Consider the following 27,543-nt stretch of genomic DNA (forward strand, 5'->3'; position numbering starts at 1 on the left):
TCGGATCCAAATGGATCCAACTTACGGATCCTCGCATAGTTTACTTTAAATTTATTTATTTTCGACTTCATGTGAGCAAATCTGGATCCAATGATCCGATTTTTTCTCATTATTACATGATTGAAACCATGGATCCAAATAAATCATGACGAATCCAATTAAAGGTACTTTGATCCTTACGCTTTCGATGCAAGGATCAATAGCAATATTGAAGTTTTTGAGGTCCAAGATCCAAATAAAATAATTTGGATCCAGATCTCTCTGACATAAAGTTTTGACATCCGAAGATCTTTTAAAATACTACGGACCCAAATAAACTACTATAGACTCTCCATAAGGTTTGTTATTGTTTTTTTTTTAAAGATCCAATTTAAACTTGCGGGTCTATTCTATTAATCCTGGATTCAATATCAATTCTAACCCGAATATTGAGAATCCAATATCAGAGATCCGATCCATTTGACAAAAACCTTTTACCAATTATCCAATTTAATGTTCGTGATCCAATATCCAATATCCGGATGAAATATCGAGGTTATTAAACAAGATATTAGGGACCCATCATTGAAGATCCAAATAAGATTTCTGAGATCCACCTACGGATAACAATTATAAAAATAGCTTTGAGTTTATTTATTACATATAAAATACAAATAAATAAGAGACAATTATATAAAAACAACTAAAAATATATAAATTTGTTTGCGTTGTGATAAAAAAAACCAACATCTTGAAAATAAATGGTGCTTTTAAAAAATCACAAATATAACGATTAAAACCCAACCAAGTGGACTATAAGAAAACATCCACCCAAGATTGTGTTCAACAAAAGTGTCTCGTGCACCTGAGTTGAGCATGTGAAATTAACCATCATAACAGGACCACTCTCTTGCAAGATAAGCAAGCCCCAAGTGAAGTCACCAACACCCATAATGTTAAAGACACCTGCACACCCGCGGGAATCGAATCTGGGACGAAGGTGTCAGCACCTTCTCCCCAAGGACACTGCCAGTCGGGCGATCGAAAGGGTGTATAATCATGTCCAAGCTATGTCAGGAAGACACGTATCCAGTAACATAAATCCGAGACAATATAAACATAAACCAAACACAATATGACACGCTACTGACACTACATGGACACGTTAGAATATTATTTCAACATTTTGATAGATTCGATAATTTTAATAATACTTCAGTAACATTTATTTTTACATAAAATATGAAAATGATTTTTATTCAATAAAAAATTTAAAAAATCTGTATCTTCGTGACATGTTTTTCTAGAAAAATTTCAAAGAACTTGCGTGTCAAACTCGTGTAGCGTGTCTGTTGGTACCAAAATATCTCTGTGACGTAGAGCTCAAAGCCGAATCCAAACACGGGGAAAATGGCGGTTCTCGTCGTTGACCCAAATTCCTTGGTCCCCTTCTCAATCTCGTTTTTCGTTGATTCAGTGGTTCTGATTTTTTTTAATAATTGGTATAAAAATTCCGATCACGTCTCTCCGTCTCTCGATCATTTCCTCACAAAAGTAGGAGCTGACGAACAAGAGGAAGGAGGGATTAAAAGCTGATTTTTTTCTTTATTTTTTTAAATATTAATTCCTAGTTGGGTCCTTCTCTCGGTGCGTTTCCTCGCCATTTCTTCAAAATTTCCCCGATTTATGTGTTTGATTCGAAGCGTGATTCCTCGAACAGCTTTCGTTTGTTTCGGATTTGCGGTTTAAGTTCCAGGAATTTGGTGCTATTTGGGACGGATTCTAGCGTTTGGTTTTGGATGGGGAAATTATATACATGACTTGTAGGGTTGCTATCAGGTGTCTCTAGGGTGTTGGTATCGATTAGGGCTTGTAGGGACGGGGAAAGGAAAGTGGTGGTGTTTGGTTCGAATTTTTCGAGGGAATTGAGATTTTGGGGAATGACCTAGGGTTTCTTTTTTCAGGGTGTGGATGTCGTTCTATGAGGAAGAGGAGTTTGATTACATGTCCGATGACAACGAGGTGGCAGACGAGTTCATGAACGATATCGACGACGAATTCCACGCGAGGGAGATGGAGAACGACGACGAGTACGATGTGGTAATCCTTCCTTTTTCTGCCTTTGATAGTTTGGGGTATAATTGATTGGGATTTGTTGTGATTTGCGGGGCAATTTTGAATCTTCAATCTTGGGTAGCTTATTAGAGTAACGGATACGTCTGCGGCGCAAGCGAGGAAGGGGAAGGATATACAGGGGATTCCATGGGACAGGCTTAACATAACGAGGGAGGGCTATAGGCGGACTAGGATTGAACAATACAGGAATTATGAGAACGTTCCGGCATCTGGCGATGTCACGGAGAAGGTTAGTTGTTTTTTTCGTGTTCTTCTTTCCCTTTATCGTCCCATACTTTTCACGTGCTTATCGTTTGATTGAAGTTGTTGGTTTGATGAAATTGATGTAATTAGACGGTGGATTGGTTTGTGAATGGTATAGGAATGCAAGCAGATCGAGAAAGGTGGGAACTATTATGAATTTCAGCATAATGCGAGATCGGTGAAATCTACTATTCTTCATTTTCAGGTCTGGCTTGAAGGTTATAAATGACATTGATTTATTGGATTTTTTCAGGGTTTTGAATTTATATTGAAGATGGTTTTGGTTTGTTGGAGGTTTTCTGTTGTAGTTTCTTATTCCATAATACAGTTTTAGTTGCAGTTTTCGTCTTCCATATTACACTCAATCTCCTGGTGAACAGAATTGGTTATTTCCATCTTCGGAAGTTTCAAAATATGTGTGTTGATTGTTTGCATGGAGTTCCCATGGAGCTCGTCAATTCCTTTGATGGGTCTCGTCATTTTTAGTCTAATGGCATTATCAGTGAAGACCTGTTGATTGTTTTGATAATCTTTTCACAACTTTATTCTTCAACAAGTTGATGCATTTTATCTTGGTGGATTACAATTATGTGATTGTTTTGAGTTTGGATAGGATAGATTGACATCAATTTACTGATTTATGCTCTTCAATTTTAATGCTATCCAGCTGAGGAACTTGGTTTGGGCAACATCTAAACACGATGTCTACCTTATGTCAAACTACTCTGTTCTCCACTGGTCATCATTATCTTTTACGCCATCAGAAGTACTCAATGTTTCAGGTCGTGTTGCACCTACTGAGGTTATCCTTCTATCCTTTATGCTCATTTTTTTATTCTCACCTTGGAGTTCATGTGTGCGTGTTGTGTGTGGTTTATGCTCATTTGATTGCTTCTCAGGCTAAAGCTGTTTGTTTTTATTTGTTTTTCCAGAAATATCCTGATAGTCTATTAGAAGGGTTTACTCAGCCACAGATTAGCACACTTGCAGTCAAGGACAATTTGCTGGTCGTTGGGGGATTTCAAGGAGAACTTATTTGCAAGGTATGCATCTTTATATACATCCATGTATATGTTCTACAGCAAACTTATTGCTAATACAAAATTCTACGATGAATATATATTTAAAATACTCATTGGTGGATGCTGGTTGTGGTTTTTGTTCTCATTCAACATTGGCTTTGTTAATTTCATGCTGTCTCAAACAAGATAACATCTATAAAGTATGTTAGGAAGGAAAATTGTTGGTGTTAAATCTATTCTTGAAAATTGTGTGTTGTATGAGAAATTAGAAACAAAACTAAAGAAGAAAGAGAAGAGAAGGGAAGAAGATGGGGAGGGGAGAAAGGCAATGGGGGAATGCACCCTGCTCTCTTAGGTTGTCCTTATGATGCTGATCTCTTATCTTGAAGTAAAAAATTGGCCCTACTCATTTGTCATATTGTCTATAATGCGAGATTAGCGAGACTAGTACCCTGCATATTGCAAGTACTTACAAAGATACACCTACGTGACCATTCTTTACATGCTCCCTCATGTGTGTTCAAGAGCCATGAACAGTTTGCAATTTAAATATCAGTGTTGAATTTATGCTAGTGGTTTAGTGAACAAATCGTCTACTTGATCTTCACTCTTCACAAATATTGATACTTTTTTTTCTCCTACGCGTATCTGAACAAAATGTTGATCTATTTCTACATGTTTCACTTTCCCATGTATGGGATTTGTGGAAATTAACAATGTTGTAATTAGCGTATCGGAACCCATATCACATGAGCCTGAGATACGGATGTATCGTACCGTATTGTAAGATACAAGAAAAATGGCTAAATTATGCCAAAAAATTTATAAAAAACAAACACACAAAATCAGGGAAATTTCTAAAAAAAAATTCTAAAGCGTAGAACACAAGAAAAAACAAATAAACAAGAATTAAAAACAAATAATTATATAAAAAAAAACATAGTAGACTATTGACATGTCATTCACATGAAATAGAGTTCAATAATTCATTAGATAAAGTCAATAACATTGATGATAGTTATACTTGATTGAACATAGAAGCATAGTTTGCTACATGATTACAAAAGGCAAAAAGTTCAAAAGTTCACTACATAAACTCATAAAGTTGATAATATATAAGTTTAATACAACTACATAGTTGACTACATGACTAAAAAAGTGAGAAGACTCAAAAGTTTATAAGCATAATGCACTACAACAGGATTCATTAGTTATCTTCATTGTCAATCATTCCTCATTCATAATAATAAATGACATCTTGTTGTGGGGCAGCTGGGTCTTGTGGGACTTGTGCCTCTTATTGCTCTTCATTTGAATCGGAATTTGCATTGCATTGTGCCAGTGCATGAAGGCCCTGCATACATGCCAATTCTTGTAATCTTGCTTCTTGTCTTCTATATATCTCACCAAGATTGACATATATTATAGCACGTGCATCCGCTGGAGATCACATTCATTGGTCGCACTGGAGCACCAGGTTCTCTAACAATGTGTTATTTCATGCGATGTGCACCTCCATTAATCAATGCACGGCAAAATCTGCATCTCAATACATTATGCCACCCGAAATTGTTGGCAATCTTACAAAACTGCCACACCAGGTCATCACTCCCAACCATTGCTAAATCTAATTATCAATTTATCACAAATGCAAATAATTAAAACTTAAAATACGATAACACTGCATACCAAAGTCAAAGGGTTTACAAGTTTATATAACAAATAAGACCAAGAAAGGTCATACAAGGTTACAAAATTAAAGATTCAATGATATATATATATATATATATATCAACTCAATGAGTTTCTTTGTTTGCTGCAACATAATCATTCCCTATCTTGAGATGTTGATGGTTCATCTTCATCTTCTGAATAAAAAACTTTTGGCACTTTTTCTTTAATGAATGTTGCATGTACTCGTGCCCTTTGTTTATCATCTTCTATGAGACTCGTAAGAAGCTCGACATGAACATTAGAAGAAATACGATGAGTACATAACTGTACAGTGGAGTTGCAATACCCTACGATGTGACATTTAAATCTATACAATCCACTATGTATTATAAAATCACATAAATTACACTTTATTGTCCCTTTTAAAGGAGTCCCTACATCCACTGGTTTATAGTATTTTCATGTTGGATCATTTGAGCCACAACCTCCACCGTCCCTCAACCTTTAGGGCATGACTTTGATATTTAAGAATACAAAAAAAAAGGTGATTTAAGATAGAAAAAGGAAAAATACTAAGATCAATAACACATTAAGACTAAAAATTAAAAAATGGCTAAATGCAAAAAAAAGAAATAAATTAAAACATCAAAAGTAATGAGCTTACCGTTAGTTTTGATGCTTGAAACCTTCTTCCAACTTCAATGTCACACAAATCAAACCCCTAAGGCTCAATTTTGAGGGTTAGAAGTTAAAAAAAATGTGTGTAGGATGAAAATGAGTGAATTTAGGGTAAATCACACCACCATGACTGAGTTAGAAGCCAAAAAATGAGTGTGTAGGATGAAAATGGGGGATTTTAAGGTAAAAGAGGGGCTTTTGGGTTCAGTTTTGAGGGTTAGAAGCAAAAAAAATGTTGGGTAGGATGAAAATGCGTGAGATTTGAGGCAAACCACAGTTCTAGGTCTCGGATATAGCAAAAGCCAAAAGTTTTAGGGTGGATTTGATCTTAAAATAGGGTGGGTAGGCTTAGAAAAGGGGTCTGAGGAGAGAACATAAAAAAGTGTGGTTAAAATGACCCTTTATAAAATGCCCTCATAAGTGGCTGGTCGCCACTTTTCCGACACTGAAATAGTTAAAAAAGAGGTTGACTTGTACGATACACCATGTACCATACCATACATGTCATACCGATACGATAATCGTACCAAATACGATGTGGTCTTTAAATCGTATTGGTTCCCTTGCCAATACTATGATATATTGTGTCGTATCATACAATACTGACAACACTTGAAATTAATATGGCATTCCTGTTGTCACAATATAACAATAATCTTGTAATAGTTTGATGTGAAACAATGAGAAGATGGCAGATTGAAAATCTCTGTAGTTATTGGCACCATTGCTTGATACTAGAACAAAGTGAACTGTAAAAGTTTTTATTTTTTTGCTTAAGTTATAGGGTAATTCCTGAACCTAGGAATTAAGAGTGATAAATTCTTCATTGACGAAAATAGAATAATCACTTGGAATAGAAACACTCATTATGTGAAAGGTACAATTTTTATCTCTTGCAGGACGAAGATGCTAACAAGAACCCAAAATTGCAGCATTACCTATGGTTGATCCTCTAGTAGATGGATTTCCTATTCGGTCGATATCCAAATAAGCTGCCACAACTTGATATACATTTTGATGGGCCTCTTTTTGATGTTTTTTTATAGACTAACCCTTTGTTATTCTAGCTTTCATATATCTTACAACTCCCTTCGTTTCTCCCATATGACTTTTCTTTGATGAGTTTATGAGGCGATATTTGGTTGACAACATAAAATAATCCTGTCTTATAAAAGTTTGATATTGCAATGCCTTTGGCACACCCCTTGTTGCGGACTGCTCCAGATCCGTTCATAATGATCCAAATCATCCTAAGAGACCTAGTCTAGGGAGGGCTGGAGGACCTCCCTTGTGAACTCTTTTCTTAGAACTCTTGTTTTTTGAACTTTATAATAGCCTGCATAAATAGGTGTTTTTGTTCTTGAATTAATTATGAATGAAGTTAGTAGATTGATTCTTTTCTTCGTTACCCTGTTCTTGAAACCCTAGTCCTAGAGGTAACATCTTTTCTCTTTCTCTTTCACGTCTTCCTCAGCATCAACTCACCCTGGCATAGAGCCTAGCCAGATCGAGAATAAATTTATCTCTTTCTCGACTTTTTCCTGTGTTAAGCCATACCAAAGCCAGATATGCAGAACCATCCCTCCTTGAGGTTGTGTTCTAACAATTGGTATTAGAGTGAGACTTCCTGCAAAATCAAGAACGGTGAATTTGCATTCTTGGAGATAAATCAGATTTTTTTTTCACGTCAGCAAGGGCTCCCACCTTTTTTGATTTTGACCAGGTGCAATCTGACCCTATTCTTGCGGTTCTTGCTGGATTTAGTTAATAAGTGTCACCTTGTGATTTTATTTTTGTATCGGACACCCTTTTTCGGCAATGTACTAGGCGTGAGGTTGATTTTTTGCAGCCCGCACCAAGATCAGATTCTTGGGTTTCGCAGGTTGGATTAGTTAGCATTTTTGGGAGAGTTTGATCAACCCAGGCATGTGCCTGAAATCAGTTCACGACACTAACGATCTGATCTTTTGTACAAAAGCCTTACGCCTATTGGGTTGTATGCGTTTAAGGGTTCTTTGTTTGGTCGTGAGTCCCTGGTGCACACTTCTTGAATTTGTAGCCATCCTGGACACTCTAAAGATGACACGAGCCCAAGATTTGTTTGGCGAGCTCCGCATTGAGATCTTGGCTCACAATAATCAAGTTGAAGAGACGATCAATAGGGTGATGTAGGGCTTTAGGGACATGAACAAACATATGGATGAGCTGAATGAGAAGCTAGATGAGCGGTTTTAACCAGTCCTTACGATTCTTGATTCCCTCCAGAACCAGGGAGCCCAGAGTAACTCATCAGGACGTCTTTGTTAAAATGTAGTATCTTTTATATATATATATATATATATATATATATCAAAACCTGATAAGGGTATTTATGTAAATTCACATATTTTACACATATTCTCATTTAAGAATATATTGTATTTTGTTTTTCTATTCTTTTATTTCCTTGTATTTTCTCTTTTTCTTTTTTAAATATGATGTGACATGGGGGGACCCCCAATACATAGGATGGAGCCCCCCCTCCAACGGTTAGATTTCTAACCGTTGGAGGGGTTCCAATCTATGTATTGGAGCCCCCCCATGACTCCAAAGTCTTATAAATAGGGGTGAACCCCTTTAGGTTTCTCAATGCTTTTGTAAAGCCCCTCTTGGGACTCAATATATTGAAGTTGTTATTTCTTATGCTCTTGTGCATTTGTATCCGTGCCTTTGTGCACTTGTGAGAGTTCTCCTTTGTGCCTTTGTGCATACTTCGTGTTTTTAGCTTTGTGTTTATGCACAAAATCTCTTTTTAGAGAGATTTTCACATGGTATCAGAGCCAAGTTGCTTGGGAAGGAAAATCGTGTGATTCTTCATAATATCGAGTGCCTCGAAAAGCATGCCTTCAATTTTTTCGAGATTGGCGTGAAGACTTCTCTTCATCAAATATTTTAGAAGATTACTACAACAAGTAAGAGTTAAAATCTCTTTGTGGTACGTATTTTTCTCCTTCATCTTATCTCTCTAATATATGGACTGAATATATGGAATGTCGGTTTAGTAAGCAACGAAGTAGTGATGGGAGTGTAGTGAAGCTTGGTGAGCAAGATATACCGGTGAATGATTATTTCAAATATTTGGGATCCATCATTCAAAAGTATGGAGAAATTGATGGAGATGTAAATCATAGGATAAAGGTTGGGTGGATGAAATGGAAAAGTGCTACTGGAGTGCTGTGCGATCGTAGAATGCCATTGCGGTTGAAGGGAAAGTTTTATAGGACGACTATTAGACCCGCTTTACTATATGGTACGGAATGTTGGGCTGCCAAGAGACATCATATTCAAAAAATGAGTGTAGCTGAGATGCGGATGCTTAGATGGATGTGTGGAAATACAATAAAAGATAAGATTCGGAACGAAGAGATACGTAAGAAGGTAGGTGTTGCACCCATTGAAAATAAGATGCGAGAGAATCGTTTACGGTGGTTTGGACATATTCGGCGAAGGCCTAATGATGCTCCAGTTAGAAGGTTGGAGAAATGGGAAAATATATTAGTTAAAAGAGGTCGGGGTAGGCCTAGGAAGACTTGGATGGAGATGATAGGAAAGGATATGAATGCTTTGAACCTCACCGAGGACATGGCGTTGGATAGAAATGATTGGAGGAAAAGGATTCATGTGGAAGACCCAAAATGAATTTCTTTTTTGGTTCATATCGCTGACCCCAATTGTTTTGGGATGAAGGCGTAGTTGTTGTTGTTGTTTTGTTGTATCTTATCTCTCTAATGGGTGAAAAAGACTCCTATTTCTCTCTTAGCTTTAAGCTCAATGGTTCCAATTATCACGTATGGGCCGGTAATATGGAAGCCCACATTAAAGGAAAAGGGCTTTGAGGTTATGTTTAAGGCTCGATTCCGGAAACAGAGCCAAAAATTACTTTGGTTGAAAGAGGAGAAATCAAAATTCTTGAGGGAGATGAAAGAACGAAGGCTCTTGAGAACATAGCAAAAAACATGAAGAGTGAGATATGAATAACTTCAAGATTTTGTCATGGATTTTCTCATCCGTTGAGACTAGAATCAACGCTAATATCATAAAGTTTAAAAAGGCTTCTCAAGCGTGAGAGTACCTTGAGAAGATGTATACTTCTAGGGACTTGTCCCACAAGTATTATCTCCAAAAGAGGGCGCTAACCCTTCTTTAAGGGGAGATAACTATAAGAGAGTACTTTGCTGAACTCTCCTCCATTTGGGATGAGCTTGCTATACTCGAACCCAAGTGGAGTGGAGAAGCCATAGAGCTTCGACATAAACAACTAGAAGAAGACTGATTTTTTAACTTTTTGAATGGGTTAAGACCCGAGTTTGAGCAAATAAGATCTTCTCTCCTATCCTCCTTCACTTCTCCCTCTCTTGAAGATGTTATTACTAAATTAAGTGGAGAGAAAACTTGTAAAGCCCGTTAAAAAAAAATCGTGTTGTACACGTGTCAGACATGTGCAGGGCACGTGTTAGACACGTGTCAAGGTTTGGTCTGCCTTGTCGGGCCCGGGTCTGAGTCTGAGTCTAAGCCAGACCCGAGCCTGACCCGAACCCGGGTTCTCGAAGCTTTGAGAACTTGCGTCTTTTAAAGGACGCAGGCACCTCGGGCGAAGGGGAAAAACCCTCGCCCCTTCTCTCTCTCTCTCCTCTGCCTCCTCTCCTAGCTCTGTCCCGAGTGTTGCAGGAAGCCGACAACTGAAGCCGCCGGCAGCCTCTGAGTTCCGGCAACCCACACCGGTGACTATCGATCGTCGGTAACCTCTTGTCAGCGACCTCCCCTATCACCGCCTCTTCCTCTCTTCTCTCACGACGGTGGCTTCAGCAGACAACCCGACGACCGTCGTCGACGATGACCTCGTTTCTCCGGCGGCCACCTGCGACATCGTCGACGACCTCCCGTCCGATCATCGGCTGCACCAGAGCCCCCGATGCTGGAGTCTCCGGTCTCTCCTCTGTCATTGTTTCCCGTAGCCTCTCGGTCCACGAGCGATCGCTGGCGATTGAAGCCGCCATCCTCCTCGGTGTTGTTGTCAACCCTTCCGATCGGCGATCCCTCGTTTCCCCCTTCTTCCCTTCTCGACCACCATGACCATCTACGGCTGCCGTCGGCGACAGCCTCGTCGGTCTTCCCCCTTTTCTCTCGTGTTGGGCCGACACCACCCAACATTGGAGCAACATTGACGCCGGCTACGCCTTGCTGGAACCCTGTTCTCGGCTCCCCTTCTTCTGCGGCCTCTGACGACGGTGCTGCCGACATCCTCCCCCTGGCCTTCCACCTGGTGTTTCGGCAGACCCCGACAACAATTGCCATCGTCGGCAACCACCTCAACCGGACAACTCCCGACGAGTCTCGACGACCCCGTTACCCTCTCCCATTGCTGTCGACTTCCGAGGTAACTCCCTCTATCGTTGTTTTTTGGAGACATCGGCAGGAGGTCGCCGACCTCCTGCCTCCCTTCCTCCCCTTCTTGTTTTGTCTCCGTCCCCTTGCCATTCGTTGAGGCGACAGGGGGCTCCACTCTCCCTGTCCTTGCTGTGTCAGCAGGGGGGCTCTGCTCCCCCTGCCCTTCTTGCTATGTCGGCAGGGGGCTCCGCCCCCCTTGCCATTTGCTTTGTCGACAGGGGGCTCCGCTCCCCCTGTCCCCCTTGCTGCGTCGGTAGGGGGGGCTCAGTCCCCCTGCCATTTGCTTTGTCGACAAGGGGCTCTGATCCTAGTCCCTTTTGTTTTGCCGGCAGGGGGACTTCCCCCCTGCTTTCTTGTTGTTTCCCGGTAGGGGGAGAAGCTCCCCCTGCCCTCTGTTGTTCCTCAGCAGGGGCCGAAGCCCCCTGCTCTCCTGTTGCTTCTCGGCCGGGGGTTCTGCCCCCCCTGCCTCCTGCGTTTTGCCGACAAGGGGCCGGGGAGAAGCTCCCCCTACCTTCTGTTGTTCCTCAGCAGGGGCCGAAGCCCCCTGCTCTCCTGTTGCTTCTCGGCAGGGGGTTCTGCCCCCCTGCCTCTTGCGTTTTGCCGGTAGGGGGCGAAGCTTCCCCTGCCTCCTTTGGTTTCCCAGTATGGGGCGAAGCCCCCCTGCCTTCTTCCTGTTTTCGAGCAGGGGGCAAAGCCCCCTGCACCTCGTTTGTTCTCTGGCAAGGGGCTTTACCCCCTTGCCTTGCTCCTGTTGCCGACAGGGGCAGAGCCCCTGTCTGTCTCGTTTCCAGCAGAGGGCTGCTCCCCCTATTCTGTTTCCTGTTGAGGCAGGTTCGACAAGGAGCCTCTGCTCCCTCCTCTGCCTTTTCTGCCCCTGCCTCTGTGGCTTTTTGCCAGGTAGGGGTGAGGCCCTTGCCTCCTGCATCCTCGCGGGCAGGGTGCAGTGTCTCTGCCCCTGCCTCTGCATTTCTGGCAGTCTAGGAGCAGGCCTCTCTGTCCCGCTCGTGTGGCTGGGGGCTAAGCCCTTAGCCCTCTCTGCTGTTCGGGCATGCAGGGAGCAAGGCTCCCTGCCTCTTCCACTGTTTACTGTCGGTGGTCAGCAAGGCTCTGTCAAGGGGCCATTGTTGCTTCAGCAGGTAGGGAACCCAGGACTCCCTGCCTTGCTGCCTTTGTTGTTTTTCTGCAAGGAGCTGAGCTCCCTGCCTACCCTCGTGTTTGGAGTCCGGTACCACTGCAGGTCTTACCGGACCCGCTTCTCGTTTATATTACGGCATATACTAACATTCTAAGCATCACAGGTTGAACAATGGATCCTGCTTGCTCTTTGTGGCTCGAGCTTGCGCTTACCTACACCGCGGGCGTACGAGGACCCGCAACCCCTCAAGATAGGGGATTCTTGCGTTAAAGGACAATGAACAGATAAATGTTAAATAAGGAAAGATAATTAAAAGAGGATGATGTACGTATAAAATATATACGTATGTCTTTTAATTCAAGGACGCGGTTTCGCGATCCTTGTCCTCTTTACTTTTCTTGCACTTTTCTTTTCTGTTGCTGCCGCGCTATATGTGCCCAGGCTTTTAGTTCATGTCTTTACAGTTCATGTCATTTTAACTCAAGGACGCGGTTTCGCGATCCTTGTCCTCTTTACTTTTTCATACTTTACTTTCCTGCTGCCCGTGCTTTGCGCCATGGCATTTACTTGTATATGTATGCCTTTTTACTCCAGGATGCTATCCTGGTCCTCCTTTACATTCTCGCACTTTACTTTCTACATTTACTTTTGTTGTCCCGCGCTTTATGCGCCATGACCTTACTACTTACTACTTTACTTTCCTGTTGTAGTCGTGCTTGCTTTTGCACTTACTTTTTTGTATGTGTTCGTCCTTACTTTGTTGTCGCACTTCGTGCATATGCTTTGCTCGTGCATGTATTCTTATCTCTGTCATATGCTCCTTTACTTGCTTACGCTTATTGTTTAATCGAGGTACAACTCCATGCCTCGCGAGTCATCTTTTGCACTTGCTTAGTCAGGATAGGATCTCATACCTCGTGAGTTGCTTACGTAGTTGTCTGCTTGTGTGTTTCGATGGTTGATGTATGATTCCATACCTCGTGTGTGGCTTGTGCGTTTTACGCTTGAGGTGCAGCTTTGCACATCGAGTCTTGCACCTCGATTTGCCACGACACTATAATGTGCATGGGTTTGCCCCTTGTCAGCTTGCACTCCCTGAGTGTATACCGTTTCACTTATTTGTCTTAAAAGCCACGACACACACTTATGCACTTCGGTTCTCCAACAATAATGGTTTTTATGTGCAAACCTATTTTAAAAAATGTATAGCTTAGTAAAGCAAATTTCGAAAGCCTTTTGCGAGATAGCAACTGGATCTCCCAAATCGATGTATTTGGGAGAAGTGTGTTGCAACTTCGGTTCGCGTATTTGATACGACTCAGATAACCTTGTTTAGGAGCCTATGCACGAGTAGTGCGAGAGTCCTATCGAGGTACTTGCGCCATCACTAAGATCGACATTATATCACCTTTGATGCGAGACTTGGTTTCTAGGCTTTCTGGTCAAACTAAGATAGTTGGCACACTTCTTTCTTTTGCGAGATTATCGCAAGATTATTGTTGATGGATTTCTTTTAAGAAATCCATGCTCCTCTCCATGTAGTTGTACTCTCTGTCATGTACAATATGTTTGGACTACGAAAAGCAGGATGAGAGGTCTGTAGTAACCTCGAAACGTGTATTGACACTTTAAGGTAATCATGCAATGTTGATATTCGCCTAATAGGCAAAATGCTTGCAACTGTCTAAAGGACCTGAGCGTGATAAGTTGGAACTCGAATGAGTTCACTGTGGACTTCTGTAAAGCAGATGTGTGAGGGATTTCCTATGAAAAATCCTTATCCCTCTCATCATGGTTGTACTTTTGAACAGGTACGTTGCGTATTACGGTGAGTAGGATGAGAGGTGTGTGGTTGTCTCGAACGCGTAATTGCGCGTGTAATTCACATAATGATAATTATGCGTCTTTACAGGCAAGATGTTCAATTGAGTCGAAAGACCAGAGCATGTAGAATGGGACAACGGTTAAGAAACCCTCCGTTGTGCCCGTTCGGGATGGTTCATCAAGAAAGAGGATGAATGGTACAAAACTCTGATGGACAAACCATTAATAGTTATTATGGGCAAAGGTCCGACTTCCCCAGTCATTAGAGGTAGGGAAAAATGTGGGCTACCATAAGTATCCTAGGTGGTAGTCGCCTGACACTTCTGCAGAAGTTGGATGCATCCATAGGCCATGTTCGCCTTTGGGACTTACTCTCTTGGTCACTGGCCGTCCTCTTAGGATGCGGACTCAGTCAGTCATTCAGGGTATAATAAAACACATAGCATAATGGACCCCCGAATCGATCTCAGCTGTTTCTACGTTTCGTGCCTTGTGCGTACCTACAATGGCTTGTTCATAATGAGAACAAGATATAACCTACGTACATGATTATGAGATATGCGTGCTCTGACGTGAATTGATTGCTTGCTTACTCGATAGTTCAGTATGCTACTCATTGATCTATGCACGCCTGTCGAGGTGTTACTCTAGTTGGTTAAACTGCTTACGCAGTTCTTTGGTAAGTAATAACTAGCTTCTCGTACTAGTCAATTGCTTATAATACTAGCATTATGCTAGTTGTTACACATTGTGATATAACTGCTGCCGTATGATTGCTTAACATGTGTAACTTATAAATTGCTTGTGATGCAACAACTTGTACTTTACGATTAATATAGTCACTTGCCGATGAACTGAACCATTTAATGATCATTGTATGTATTGTGAGCATTGTTATGAATGCTTGTCTTATTCAGTTGCTTTGTTTGACTGTTGGATAGAGTTAGTTACTCTTCACCTTTAGAATCAGTTGGATTGCTATAGTTGCTTGTTTAGCACTATGATCCTTACTGTCCTTGTATTTAGCTATTTGTCTTACTTGGATTTTGCTTACACCATGGCACGTTTGGTGAGATCTGCTAGTCTTGCTTTTTCCTACTTGATCTAGCGAATATCTTGCTTATTTCAACCTTTGTTTCTTCTTGTCTTTTGCACCCCTACTAGTTTGTGTGAGACTGACCCATTTCATGGGCAGGTGGTGAGCAGGTTAAGACAACTTGCGATGACGTGATGCGTTCAAGGCGAGACCCTTTCCCTGACGTTGCACTCCTGAGGACACTTTTGGTAAATGTGGTATAAAGTTTCTTTGAAAGCATTTCTTCTGATAAAACTTTCAACAAACAACAACAACAACAACTACGCCTTCATCCCAAAACAATTGGGGTCAGCGATATGAACCAAAAAAGAAATTCATTTTGGGTCTTCCACATGAATCCTTTTCCTCCAATCATTTCTATCCAACGCCATGTCCTCGGTGAGGTTCAAAGCATTCATATCCTTTCCTATCATCTCCATCCAAGTCTTCCTAGGCCTACCCCGACCTCTTTTAACTAATATATTTTCCCATTTCTCCAACCTTCTAACTGGAGCATCATTAGGCCTTCGCCGAATATGTCCAAACCACCGTAAACGATTCTCTCGCATCTTATTTTCAATGGGTGCAACACCTACCTTCTTACGTATCTCTTCGTTCCGAATCTTATCTTTTATTGTATTTCCACACATCCATCTAAGCATCCGCATCTCAGCTACACTCATTTTTTGAATATGATGTCTCTTGGCAGCCCAACATTCCGTACCATATAGTAAAGCGGGTCTAATAGTCGTCCTATAAAACTTTCCCTTCAACCGCAATGGCATTCTACGATCGCACAGCACTCCAGTAGCACTTTTCCATTTCATCCACCCAACCTTTATCCTATGATTTACATCTCCATCAATTTCTCCATACTTTTGAATGATGGATCCCAAATATTTGAAATAATCATTCACCGGTATATCTTGCTCACCAAGCTTCACTACACTCCCATCACTACTTCGTTGCTTACTAAACCGACATTCCATATATTCAGTCTTACTCTTACTCAACTGAAAACCTCTAGCTTCCAATGTCTGTCTCCATAATTCTAACTTAGCATTAACCCCAGCTCTAGACTCATCAATCAAAACAATATCATCAGCAAACAACATACACCACGGTATATTTTCTTGAATTGATCTCGTAAGCTCATCCATCACTATCGCAAATAGGAAAGGGCTTAAAGCAGATCCTTGATGTAACCCAACCGTTATCGGAAAATTGGTTGTCACCCCTCCACAAGTGCGGACATTGGTTACTACTCCTTCATACATATCTTTAATTATACTAATGTACTTGAGAGAAACACCTTTCTTCATCATTGTCCACCAAAGAACGTCCCTAGGTACTCTATCGTATGCCTTCTCTAAATCAATAAAAACCATATGCAAATCTTTGTTCCTCTCTCTATATCTTTCAATAAGTTGTCTAAGAAGATGTATAGCTTCCATAGTTGATCTTCCAGGCATAAAACCAAATTGATTCTCCGATATCATGACAACCTTCCTCAACCTAGACTCAATCACCCTCTCCCAAAGTTTCATAGTATGACTCATGAGTTTTATACCACGATAGTTTGTGCAATCTTGTATATCACCCTTATTCTTATATAAAGGCACCAAAGTACTCTTCCTCCACTCATTAGGCATCTTATTTGTTCGCCAAATCAAGTTAAAAAGATTTGTCAACCATTCTAAACCTTTCTCTCCCAAGCATTTCCAAGCCTCGATAGGTATACCATCTGGGCCAACTGCCCTTCTTGATTTCATTTTCTTCAAAGCCTCTGCAATTTCTTTCTTTTGAATCTTGCGCATGAAGTCACGATTTATCTCATGAAAAGGAATGGAGAAGTCTCCAAGATCTTGAGTATGACTATCATTAAATAGCTTATCAAAATAATCTTTCCATCTCTCCTTAATCTCCTCATCTTTGACTAAAACCCTTTGCGTTTCATCTTTGATACATCTAACCATACCCAAATCCTTCGATTTCCTATCTCTCATCTTTGCAAGCCTATAAATATCCTTCTCGTCTTCTTTGGTATCCAACTTGTCATAAACCTCCTTATATACCTTAGCCCTCGCGTTTCGAACAACTTTTTTAGCTTCCTTCTTTGCTATCATATACTTCTCCAAATTCTCATTATCACGACTCTTAGATTTCTATAACACTCTCTTTTAACCTTAATAGCTAATTTGACATCCTCGTTCCACCATGATGTATCCTTACCTAGTGGTGCACCGCCTTTAGACTCACCCAATACCTCCTTAGCTACTTTTCTCATACCACCCGCTATCTTATTCCACATTGATTCTGAATCCTCCTCGAGACACCAATCAACTTCCTTAACTACCTGCTCTACAAACATTCCTTGTTTAGCTCCTTTCAGTGCCCACCACTTAATTCTAGGATCTATCATATGTCTATCCCTTTTGCGGCATTGTCTAATTCTAAGATCTAAAATTAAGACTCTATGTTGTGTAGCTACACTTTCTCCTGGTATAACCTTACAATCGATGCAACAACCCCTATCTCTTTTTCTAAGTAGGAAAAAATCTATCTGACTCGTATTAACCCCACTTTTAAATGTTACTAGGTGAGACTCCCTCTTCCTAAACCAAGTGTTTGCTAAGATCATATCATAGGACAAACAAAAATCTAAAATCCTTTCTCCACTTTCATTTCTTTCTCCTATACCATAGCCTCCATGGATATTCTCAAATCCATCCCTACTAATGCCTACATGTCCATTAAGGTCACCGCCGATGAAAAGCTTTTCTCCATAAGATGTCTCTTGTACTACTCCATCTAAATCTTCCCAAAATTGATGCTTAATGGAATCATCTAAACCTACTTGAGGTGCATAAACACTAATAATATTAATAATATCCGTACCTAATACTAATTTAATAAGTAAAATTCTATCACCCTTCCTACGGACCTCAACTACATTATCTATAAACTGACGACTCATAACAATCCCTACTCCATTCCTATTCCTATTTATTCCTGTATACCAAATCTTATATCCCCAAGGTTCTATCACTTTAGCTTTCTCACCTACCCATTTGGTCTCTTGAAGACATAAAATATCAATCTTTCTCCTACACATAACATCTACTAACTCTACCAACTTACCAGTTAAAGACCCTATGTTCCAAGTGGCTAACCTAATTTTATGGTCTTGGACTAACTTCTTTACCCCCACCCGTCCAACAAAGTGAGGGAACCCTTGCCTATTTGACACCACACCCGGGCGCCGGTGTGACGCGTCGCTTCTGGGCGACGACCTAGCAACCTTTGCACATTTATCACTGCCTCCGGGCCTAGAGAGTACAGCGCGTCGCTCAGTAGGGAACGCCCCAACGAAATTCTCATATTGGTTCATTTTCATAGGATATGACAAAGTTTTTATGCTGGCTGTCACAGGCCTACCGCAACCCTTCTGATAAAACTTTGGATTACTAAAATTGTATTACAAAAACTTTGTTCTTCTTTTTATTTCAATAAAATATATATTCGAGTTGCAAAACGTTTTGTAAAGGGAAGTTTGTGTTGTAATGCGCATAAGGTCCAGGGACTTGCTATTTCAAACATGATTTTCTGCTGAACTCCTGTTTCAAACTTTGATAAGTAATCGATTTCAAAGCTTTCAACCTTTTTTATAAAAGGTTTCAAGTCCATGATTTTGGGGCATTACAAAACTCGTATGGGCATTAGCAAGCAAAATACAAGTGTTCTTGCAATGCCCACAAATCAAGAGGAGTGTGATGGTGCTAATGCCGTTTCTAGGCCCGGTAACAACTTGAGAACATATAAACCTCCTCACTTCAAAAGCCAAAATCAAGGATCCAATGGTGGTCAAGGCGGAAGAAGGGACTATAGTAAAATTGTGTGTCACTTTTGTAAGGAACCAAGTCATATCAAACCAGTTTGTCCCAAATGGAAGAAATTACTAGCAATGACAACAACGTCTCAACCACAAAAAGATGAATATTCAAATGGAGCTCTCTCTTTAAATCAAATTATGGAAGCTCTTCAACCTCTTCTTAAGGGAGCTATTTCTGGTGCCGCCGTGTCCACTTCTTCCTCTCCAGTTAAATCTCTTGGCTTTTAGATTCAGGTGCATCATTTCATATGACCCTAAACATCTCTTCTCTTTCCGAATATTCTAAAAGTTCGTCAACATCTTTTGTTTCAACCGCAGATGGTACTTCTCTTGAAATTAAGGGAATTGAAAATTTTGAAACCCAAAACTTCTTTATTCTTAAAATTAGATTTATACCAAAATTGAATTTAAATTTACTTTCCGTCTCTCAACTCTCGGACCTCGGGTGTGACATTCAATTCTCATCTGATAAATGTTTAATACAGGATCATCGGTCTGGGAGGTTGATTGGGGAAGACTCTAGGAAAGGAGACTTGTACTATGTGGACTCTCTTCAAATTCCTAAAACCACCTTTTGTAATGTGGCTCAACATAAAGACATAAATGTTTGGCACAAGAGACTTGGTCATCCCAACATTACCAAGTTGTCCTATTTGCATTTTGTTAAAAATCTTTGTAAAAGTACTTTCTCGTGTAATGATTGCATTCTTGGAAAAATGAGAAGTATGCCTTTTGAACAAAGATCTATGTTTACCACTAAACCTTTTGAAATTATTCATTCGGATGTTTGGGGACCGGCACCCGTTATATCAAAGGGATGTTTTGCCTATTATGTGATTTTTGTTGATGATTTTCACGATATTGTTGGGTATATTTTCTCAAACATACTCTTGAAGTCTTTTCATGTTTTAAATCATATCATATAATGATTAAAAATCAATTTAATAGTAATTTAAAAATATTTAGGACCGATTCCGGAGGTCAGTACCTCTCTAATGAGTTTAAAAAATATCTTGAAGACTATGGTATAATTCATCAAAGATCTTGTCCTAAAACACCACAACAAAATGGTTTGGCCGAAAGGAAGCATAGACATATCATTGAAACCACTAGAACCCTTCTTATTTCTCAAAGTATTCTAAATTTTTTTTGGGCCGAGGCGACTTTTGCTTCCATTTATCTTATTAACCGTCTTTCATCCAAAAATTTAGATAAAATATCTCCTTTTGAGACTCTATATAAAAAAGAACCTGATTATAATAGGCTAAGAATTTTTGGTTGTAAGTGTTTTGTCCTTATAGATAAAAATGATAAGCTTTCACCAAAAGCCATCCCTTGTGCTTTTCTTGGCTATTCTGAAACCCCAAAAGGATTTCAATGTTATGATGCTAAGAATGCTAAGTTATATGTCTCAAGAAATGTAACGTTTTTGGAAAATGATAGTGGTTTTGAAAAGAATGAATCTCATTTAAAAAATATCGACTATTCCTTTCTTTTTGATCTATTATCTAAGGATGATGATATCTCTAGTGATGATGAATCAACATATAACAGTGATAATGAAGTGGTTGAAATCAACAATAGTTATAACCCTACTACCTCTCAAGAAGAAAATATAACTAGAGATCCTATCACCTATTCACGTAGAGATAGAAGCACCTTTAGAAGTGATGTTGAGCAATATAGTGAACCTGCCGAATCTATCTCCACACATGATTCAAATCCTAGAAGAACCGAAAGAACTAGAAGAACTCCCTCTAGATTTGTATCCTTTGATTCATTCTCTCCTAAATATCGGGCTTGCTCTAGTGCCATTTACTCATATTTTGAACCAAATAATTTTGAAGATGTCAAACGATGTATTGAATGGAGAGAAGTCATGGAGAGTGAACTCAAAGCACTTAAGAAAGCCAACATTTGGGAATTTCAAACGCTTCCTAGTTGTAAGAAAACTATAGGATGCCGATGAGTGTTCAAAGTTAAAACCAAGAGCGATGGATCTCTTGAGAGGTATAAAGCTCGCCTAGTAGCTAGAAGGTATAGTCAAGAATACATGATTGACTATGAAAAGACATTTGCTCCAGTAGCTCGTATGGTTACTGTTAGATGTCTCATCACTATTGCTTCCATTAGAAAATGAAATATTTATCAAATGGATGTCAAAAATGCTTTTTTAAATGGTGACCTTAATGAAGAAGTATACATGGATGCTCCACCTGGTATGAAAATTCCTAAAAATAAAGTTTTTTTGTCTTCGCAAGGCTTTTTATGACCCGAAACAAGCTCCCAAAGCTTGACACGATAGGTTTAACAATGTAATGACTGAAAATGAATTTTTTTCATGTTATACTGACATTGCATTGTTTGTTAAGAAATCTGATGCATGAATTGTTATATTACTATATGTTGATGACATGTTGATAACAGGAGATGATACTAAAGGAATCAAAAGTATTAAATCTATCTTGACTTCAAAATTTGAGATGTCAGACTTAGGTTTTTTGACATATTTTTTGGGAATTGAGGTTGCTTATTCTCACAGAGGTTACTTTCTGTCTCAAACTAAACTTGTTTGTGAGATTCTTGACAGATCAGGAATCACATATGACAAGGTCTGTGAAACTCCTGAAATAGTGGGTTCAAAGATGAAAATTGATGACGACATTCTTCTAAAAGATCCCACACCCCTAACGTATCTCAGCATTACTAGGCCTGATATTTCTCATGCAGTACATGTTGTCAGTCAATTTCAACATGCACCTACTTCAGTCCATATGAGCATCATTTTTCGCATCATCAGATAGATACATAAAGGGTACAATAAACAAGGGAGTATTTCTATCTTCTTCTTCTGAATTAAGTTTAATTGCTTATACTGACTTTGATTGGGGAGGTGACCCAAATAACCGTCACTCCACCATTGGTTTTTGTATTTTTTAGGTGAATCATTAATTTCTTGGAGATGCAAGAAGCAATAGAAAATATCGCTTTCATCCACCGAAGCTGAGTATAGAGCCATGGCGTCTACCACCATGGAGATTGTTTGGATTCCCAGCTTGTTGGAAGATATGGATATTCAAGTTCAAGGGCCCACAAAATTATGTTGTGATAATAAAAGTGCAATCTACATTGCCAAAAATCACACATTTCACGAGCGCACGAAGCACATCGAGATGGACTGCCACCATGTTCGTGAAGAATATTTATGAAGAACCATTGACCTTCCTTACATTACATTAGAATATCAACTGGCAGACTTCTTCACCAAGGCGCTGTGCTCTCCAAGATTTAACTTCCTTCTTGGCAAACTGTCGGTTGTGTCACCCTAAGTTTGAGGGGGGGTGTTAAAATGTAGTCTCTTTTATATATATATATATATATATATATATATATATTTATATATATAGAAAGACACATGTACACACACACACATATATATATATATATATATATATATATATATATATATATATATATATATATATATATCTCAAAACCCAATAAGGGTATTTATGTAAATTCACATATTTTACGCATATTCTCATTTGAGAATATGTTGTATTTTGTTTTTCTATTCTTTTATTTCCTTGTATTTTTTCTCTTTTTCTTTTTTAAATATGATGTGACATGGGGGAACCCCCAATACATAGGATGGAGCCCCCCCTCCAACGGTTAGATTTCTAACCGTTGGAGGGGCTCCAATCTATGTATTGGAGCCCCCCCATGACTCCAAAGTCTTATAAATAGGGGTGAACCCCTTTAGGTTTCTCAATGCTTTTGTAAAGCCCCTCTTGGGACCCAATATATTGAAGTTGTTATTTTTTTATGCTCTTGTGCATTTGTATCCATGTCTTTGTGCACTTGTGAGAGTTCTCTTTTGTGCCTTTGTGCACACTTAGTGTTTTTATCTTTGTGTTTATGCACAAAATCTCTTTTTAGAGAGATTTTCACAGTCTCGGGGGATCGAGCATGAACGGTTCAGAGTCAGGATCCACCAATGGGCCCTATTCTGTCCGTCAACCCCGGTTGCACTTCCCAAAGTTCGTTGATGAGGACCCCGCCAATTGATTATTCCTTGCTGAGCAATATTTTAAAATTACCAAAATGCTAGAGTAAGATCAGGTTGCCTGTGCTTCGATTCACATGGAGGAAGAGGCAATCCGTTGGTACCACTGGTTAGAGACTCAGTTGGTTACGTCCTCTTGGGAGGCCTTCTCCCGGGCCTTGGTAATACGATTTGGTCTTTTTGCCTATGCCAACCATCATGTTATGTTGTCCAAGATCCGCCTACATGACAACATCATGAAGTACTAAGCTGACAGGGTGGTCCCTGGAATCGTTGATTGGGGCATTCATAATAGGGCTCAAGTCGGACCTGTAGATCGAGGTTCAAGCCGCAAGACCCATCGCCCTAATCTAGTGTTTCAAATTGACACGTGTGGCTGAGGAGAAACTATCTAGGATGGGCTCGTATTGGTCTTGTACCAGTGGGACGACCAACCAGAGATTCATGTCTCATGAGGTTGACCATCCAATCAAGCCAACTAGTCATGCAGATGCAGGACAACCCGCCTCTGGACCCATGCCCGCGTGCAATGGTGTAAGGTTTGAAACGCCGGTGATATAAAGTAATATAAAGTGAAACGTCAGTCATACTCAAGGACCATTGCGTAAGGTCCAACTCGCTGACTATAATTGCAACATCGGACTGGTAAACCCTTAAGATCCATTGTAAAGCCGTTGTTGTCCTAAGCAACCAAAAACACAACTTCGACTTGGCCAACGGAAAGGACCTGCAAAATCAAAGCATGTGGAAAAACCCTGCACCTAGGGTTTGACCCCGGAGGAGACAATGATTAGTTGCTCAACAATTTTCGGAGTTCTCGCTTTGAGGACAAGGTGAGTTTGAGAGAGGTGGATTGTTAGGACCGCCTCAGATCCATTCACAATGAACCAAATCCTCCCAAGAGACCCAATCTAGGGAGGACTGAAGGACCTCCCTTCTTGGACTCGTATTTTTTTTGGACTCTTTTTTTCGAACTCTTGTTTCTTTTTAACTCTATGATAGTATCATAAATAGGTGTTTTGTTCTTGAATTAACTATGAATGAAGTTAATAGATTGATTCTTTTCTTAGTTTACCCTGATGTTGAAACCCTAGTCCTAGAGGAAACACCTTTTCTTCCCCTTTTCTTCCACATCTTCTTTGGCAACAACCTACTCCTATTGGTCATATCTGACGCAAAACCTAGTCAGATTGAGAACAATTTTCTCTTTTTTGGCTTTTTCCTGTGTCAGACTATACTGAAGCCGAATCTGCAGAACTGTCCCTCATTGAGGTTGGGTTCTGATACCCTGAACCTATCTGGAACTTCCAGAACATTTGGTGGAGACCTGTGTGGAATAGAGTGATCTTAATGATGACAAGAATCAGTCATTTTATGATGTTGGCATTGCTTGAGCAAATGGTTAATTTAATCCTAAGAGTTTAAAGTTGGCATTTTTAAGTAGCTGAAATTATCAAAACACCCTTAAGATGGTGCCCTTTTTTGAGAATTTCTTGTTACCTTTTGAGTTAAAAAAGTTCATTTGCTTTTATAAAAACTACCAAACTACCATTTGTTTTTGAAAATTGTGTTTGATCTTTATGTTTTATTTCAAATAGTACTTAGTTAACCCTTAGATGTAACAAAACTAATTTTCAAACCATCACCACCTCAAGGATGTTTGATACTATTAAGCTACTTGAAAATGAATCTCTATTGAAATATGCCTAGGAAGTCCTCAAAAGAGAAACCATACTGAACACATATATGTGATTCATTGAGTTGATTCAACTTGAACCTATGATTCGTAGCTCAATAGTTCTGTACCTTTATTAGTACCAAATATAAACACTAAACCCTATATATATATATATATATATATATATATATATATATATATATATATATATATATATATATATATATATATATATATATATATACGAGAGAGATCACGTTCATTGTGTTTTAAAAGCTTCTCATGGTGTTATAAATGCATCTTTTATCCCTCGTTTGATATTTCTAACTTATTATTCTTTGATCTTGCGGTACAGCATTTAGATCACGATGGAGTTAGCTTTTGTAGGCGGATAACATTTGATGATAATGCCATTACAAATGCTATTGAGATATATGATAACTTGAGGTAGTTCTTTGCTGGATTTATCTGGTTGCACAAATTATATTATGGGCATGATATGACATTTCTTCATCTTTTCTTCATGGCCTTTTCATTTTTTCATTCAGTGGGAACATACATTTCATGGCCTCAAATAATGATTCTGGAGTACGAGAATTTGAATCGGAGAGGTTTCAGCTTTTGAAACACTTTTCCTTCCCTTGGGCAGTAAATGTAAGTTGTATGGAATTCTCTCTCTTATTTTTGTTTTTTGGTTTCCCTCATTTACTAGTTCCCTTGCTAACTGGGCAGTTGATTTTTGTTATTTGTATGTTGTTATTTGGCAGCATACATCCATCAGTCCAGACCGCAAACTTCTTGTAGTTGTTGGAGACAACCCGAAGGGTTTGCTCGTGGATGCGCAGAGTGGAAAGGTATGCGCCTTAAAATAAATGAAACAATTCTTTATATCTGCTTATTATTTTAGCTTTTTTTGCATGAAAACTACGTACTTTGTAATGTTTTGTCTTCCTATTTTAATTGGTTGCCTTCAAACCAGAGTCCAGTCCAACTAGGTCAGGTCTGCACTCCATTCACCTAGTCACCTGACACTCCATATTTAACCAAGATTCAACCTGGTTTTAAATACATATTTATGTTTTTAATGAAAAGAGGTGTTACTTGATTTGGTCGGATGAGTTATACGTGGTTAGATTCAGCTCTTCAGCTTAGATAAAGGAATGAGAGAGAGAGAGAGAGAGAGAGAGAGAGAGAGAGAGAGAGAGAGAGAGAGAGAGAGAGAGGCCAGCTTATTTTCTATAAAATATATTGCTTCATGCAAGTGTAACTAAAGAATGAGCAATGCTATATGCATCTCCACGCAATTAGCATAGACACATAGTTACTGGAAGCTTCTAAAAACTTCAGAAGCTCACTTGGAAGCACAAAACCATGCACTTAGTTCATACTTCTGAAGTTTTATGGGAAGCTCGCTTCCCTCAATATGAAATTGAACTTTCGCTGATGTTAGAAATGCACTTTTCATGTTTTAATTTAAATTTTTATTATTATTATATAACCTACAAACTATTGGTGTTTATGGAAAAAGGTTTTTATCATTTTTTTCCTTTTCACTTCCTACTCAATTCCATTATTTTGCTTCTCACTTCTTATCCTTCTTAAATGCTTCATGCTTGACACTTCAAGGCATTTTCTTAACACCTGCTTCTTGTGTCATGTTTTATGCATCATTCTTTGCGCTCACGTCATCCTCTTGAAACTGTGGATCAGCATCTTAAGCTTGGTGGGACGCTTGGTTGCAGGGAAGATCTTACTGTGATATTGCTAATCAGTGTATCTTTGATATTTCAGACTCTGTCAACGTTGGAGGGTCATTTAGATTTCTCATTTGCATCTGCATGGCACCCTAATGGCTGCACTTTCGCTACGGGGAACCAGGACAAGACATGCCGGCTGTGGGATATTAGGAATCTGTCTTCATCTGTTGCAGTGCTGAGGGGCAACATGGGTGCAGTGCGATCAATCCGTTATTCCTCAGACGGACGGTTCATGGCGATGGCCGAGCCAGCTGATTTTGTGCACATATATGACACTAAGTTGGACTGCAAGAAGCGGCAGGAGATTGATTTCTTTGGTGAGATCTCAGGCATCTCTTTCAGTCCGGATACTGAATCACTTTTCATTGGAGTGTGGGATCGCATCTACGCCAGCCTGCTCCAGTACAGTAGAAGGCACTCATACAGTTATCTTGATTCGTGCATCTGATATGATAGGCAAGCCAGACATTGAAGGCAATGGTGGTAATGGTGATGATTGGAGCAAACAAACTGAAACTGGGCTTGGTCGTCCCCAAACTAATGAAAAAGGGTTTGGATGGTCACCAGTGTAAGATGTACAGAAATTGTTTAGAGTGAAAGATTTCAGCTATTTAGATGTTTACTGTCCGGAAGGATCTGGCTTTTGCAAATAAACTTCCAGGACTTTGACAATGTGGTGCTCTGATTTGTGTGATATCACTCCCTTTCATCTGATGTTTATCAACCATGCTGAATCAAATGCAGGGTTGGTTCCTTTTCTATTTGTAACAGGTCGAAGCCGGCACTTGGAGGCCTACTGCATTGGAATGTCCTGCCAAGGTATGGTATCGGTCGTGGCACTTGGTGCCAACCTTGTGGCCAGCACCCCTGCCTCCAAGGAGCTTGCTGCTTTGGCTTGCTCACAGGAGATGCCCGCACGAGATGCGGGGATGTCTCTGCGTCTGGTACCGATCCCAT

At 39.8% G+C, this 27,543-nt stretch overlaps 1 protein-coding gene across 2 annotated transcripts; it reads left to right on the forward strand.

The window, feature by feature from the left end:
• Positions 1-1,479: 1,479 nt before the first annotated feature.
• Positions 1,480-27,345, forward strand: LOC149833152 (putative WD repeat-containing protein C2A9.03). 2 transcript variants are annotated; one of them, XM_090014948.1, is made up of 10 exons: positions 1,480-1,626; positions 1,944-2,079; positions 2,177-2,344; positions 2,477-2,563; positions 3,026-3,160; positions 3,291-3,401; positions 25,185-25,276; positions 25,378-25,483; positions 25,597-25,683; positions 26,621-27,345. In XM_090014948.1, the coding sequence occupies exons 2-10, from the start codon at positions 1,951-1,953 to the stop codon at positions 27,032-27,034; spliced, it is 1,329 nt and encodes a 442-aa protein (XP_089871074.1). In that variant the 5' UTR covers positions 1,480-1,626; positions 1,944-1,950; the 3' UTR covers positions 27,035-27,345. The 2 variants fall into 2 exon arrangements, with proteins under 2 accessions (XP_089871074.1, XP_089871075.1); XM_090014949.1 differs by lacking the exon at positions 1,480-1,626 and having other exon boundaries at positions 1,633-2,079.
• Positions 27,346-27,543: the final 198 nt, after the last annotated feature.

The sequence above is a fragment of the Nuphar pumila genome, chromosome 7 (genome assembly GCF_984573655.1).
Source record: "Nuphar pumila chromosome 7, dmNupPumi1.hap1.1, whole genome shotgun sequence".
In the NCBI taxonomy this organism is placed as follows: Eukaryota; Viridiplantae; Streptophyta; class Magnoliopsida; order Nymphaeales; family Nymphaeaceae; genus Nuphar; species Nuphar pumila.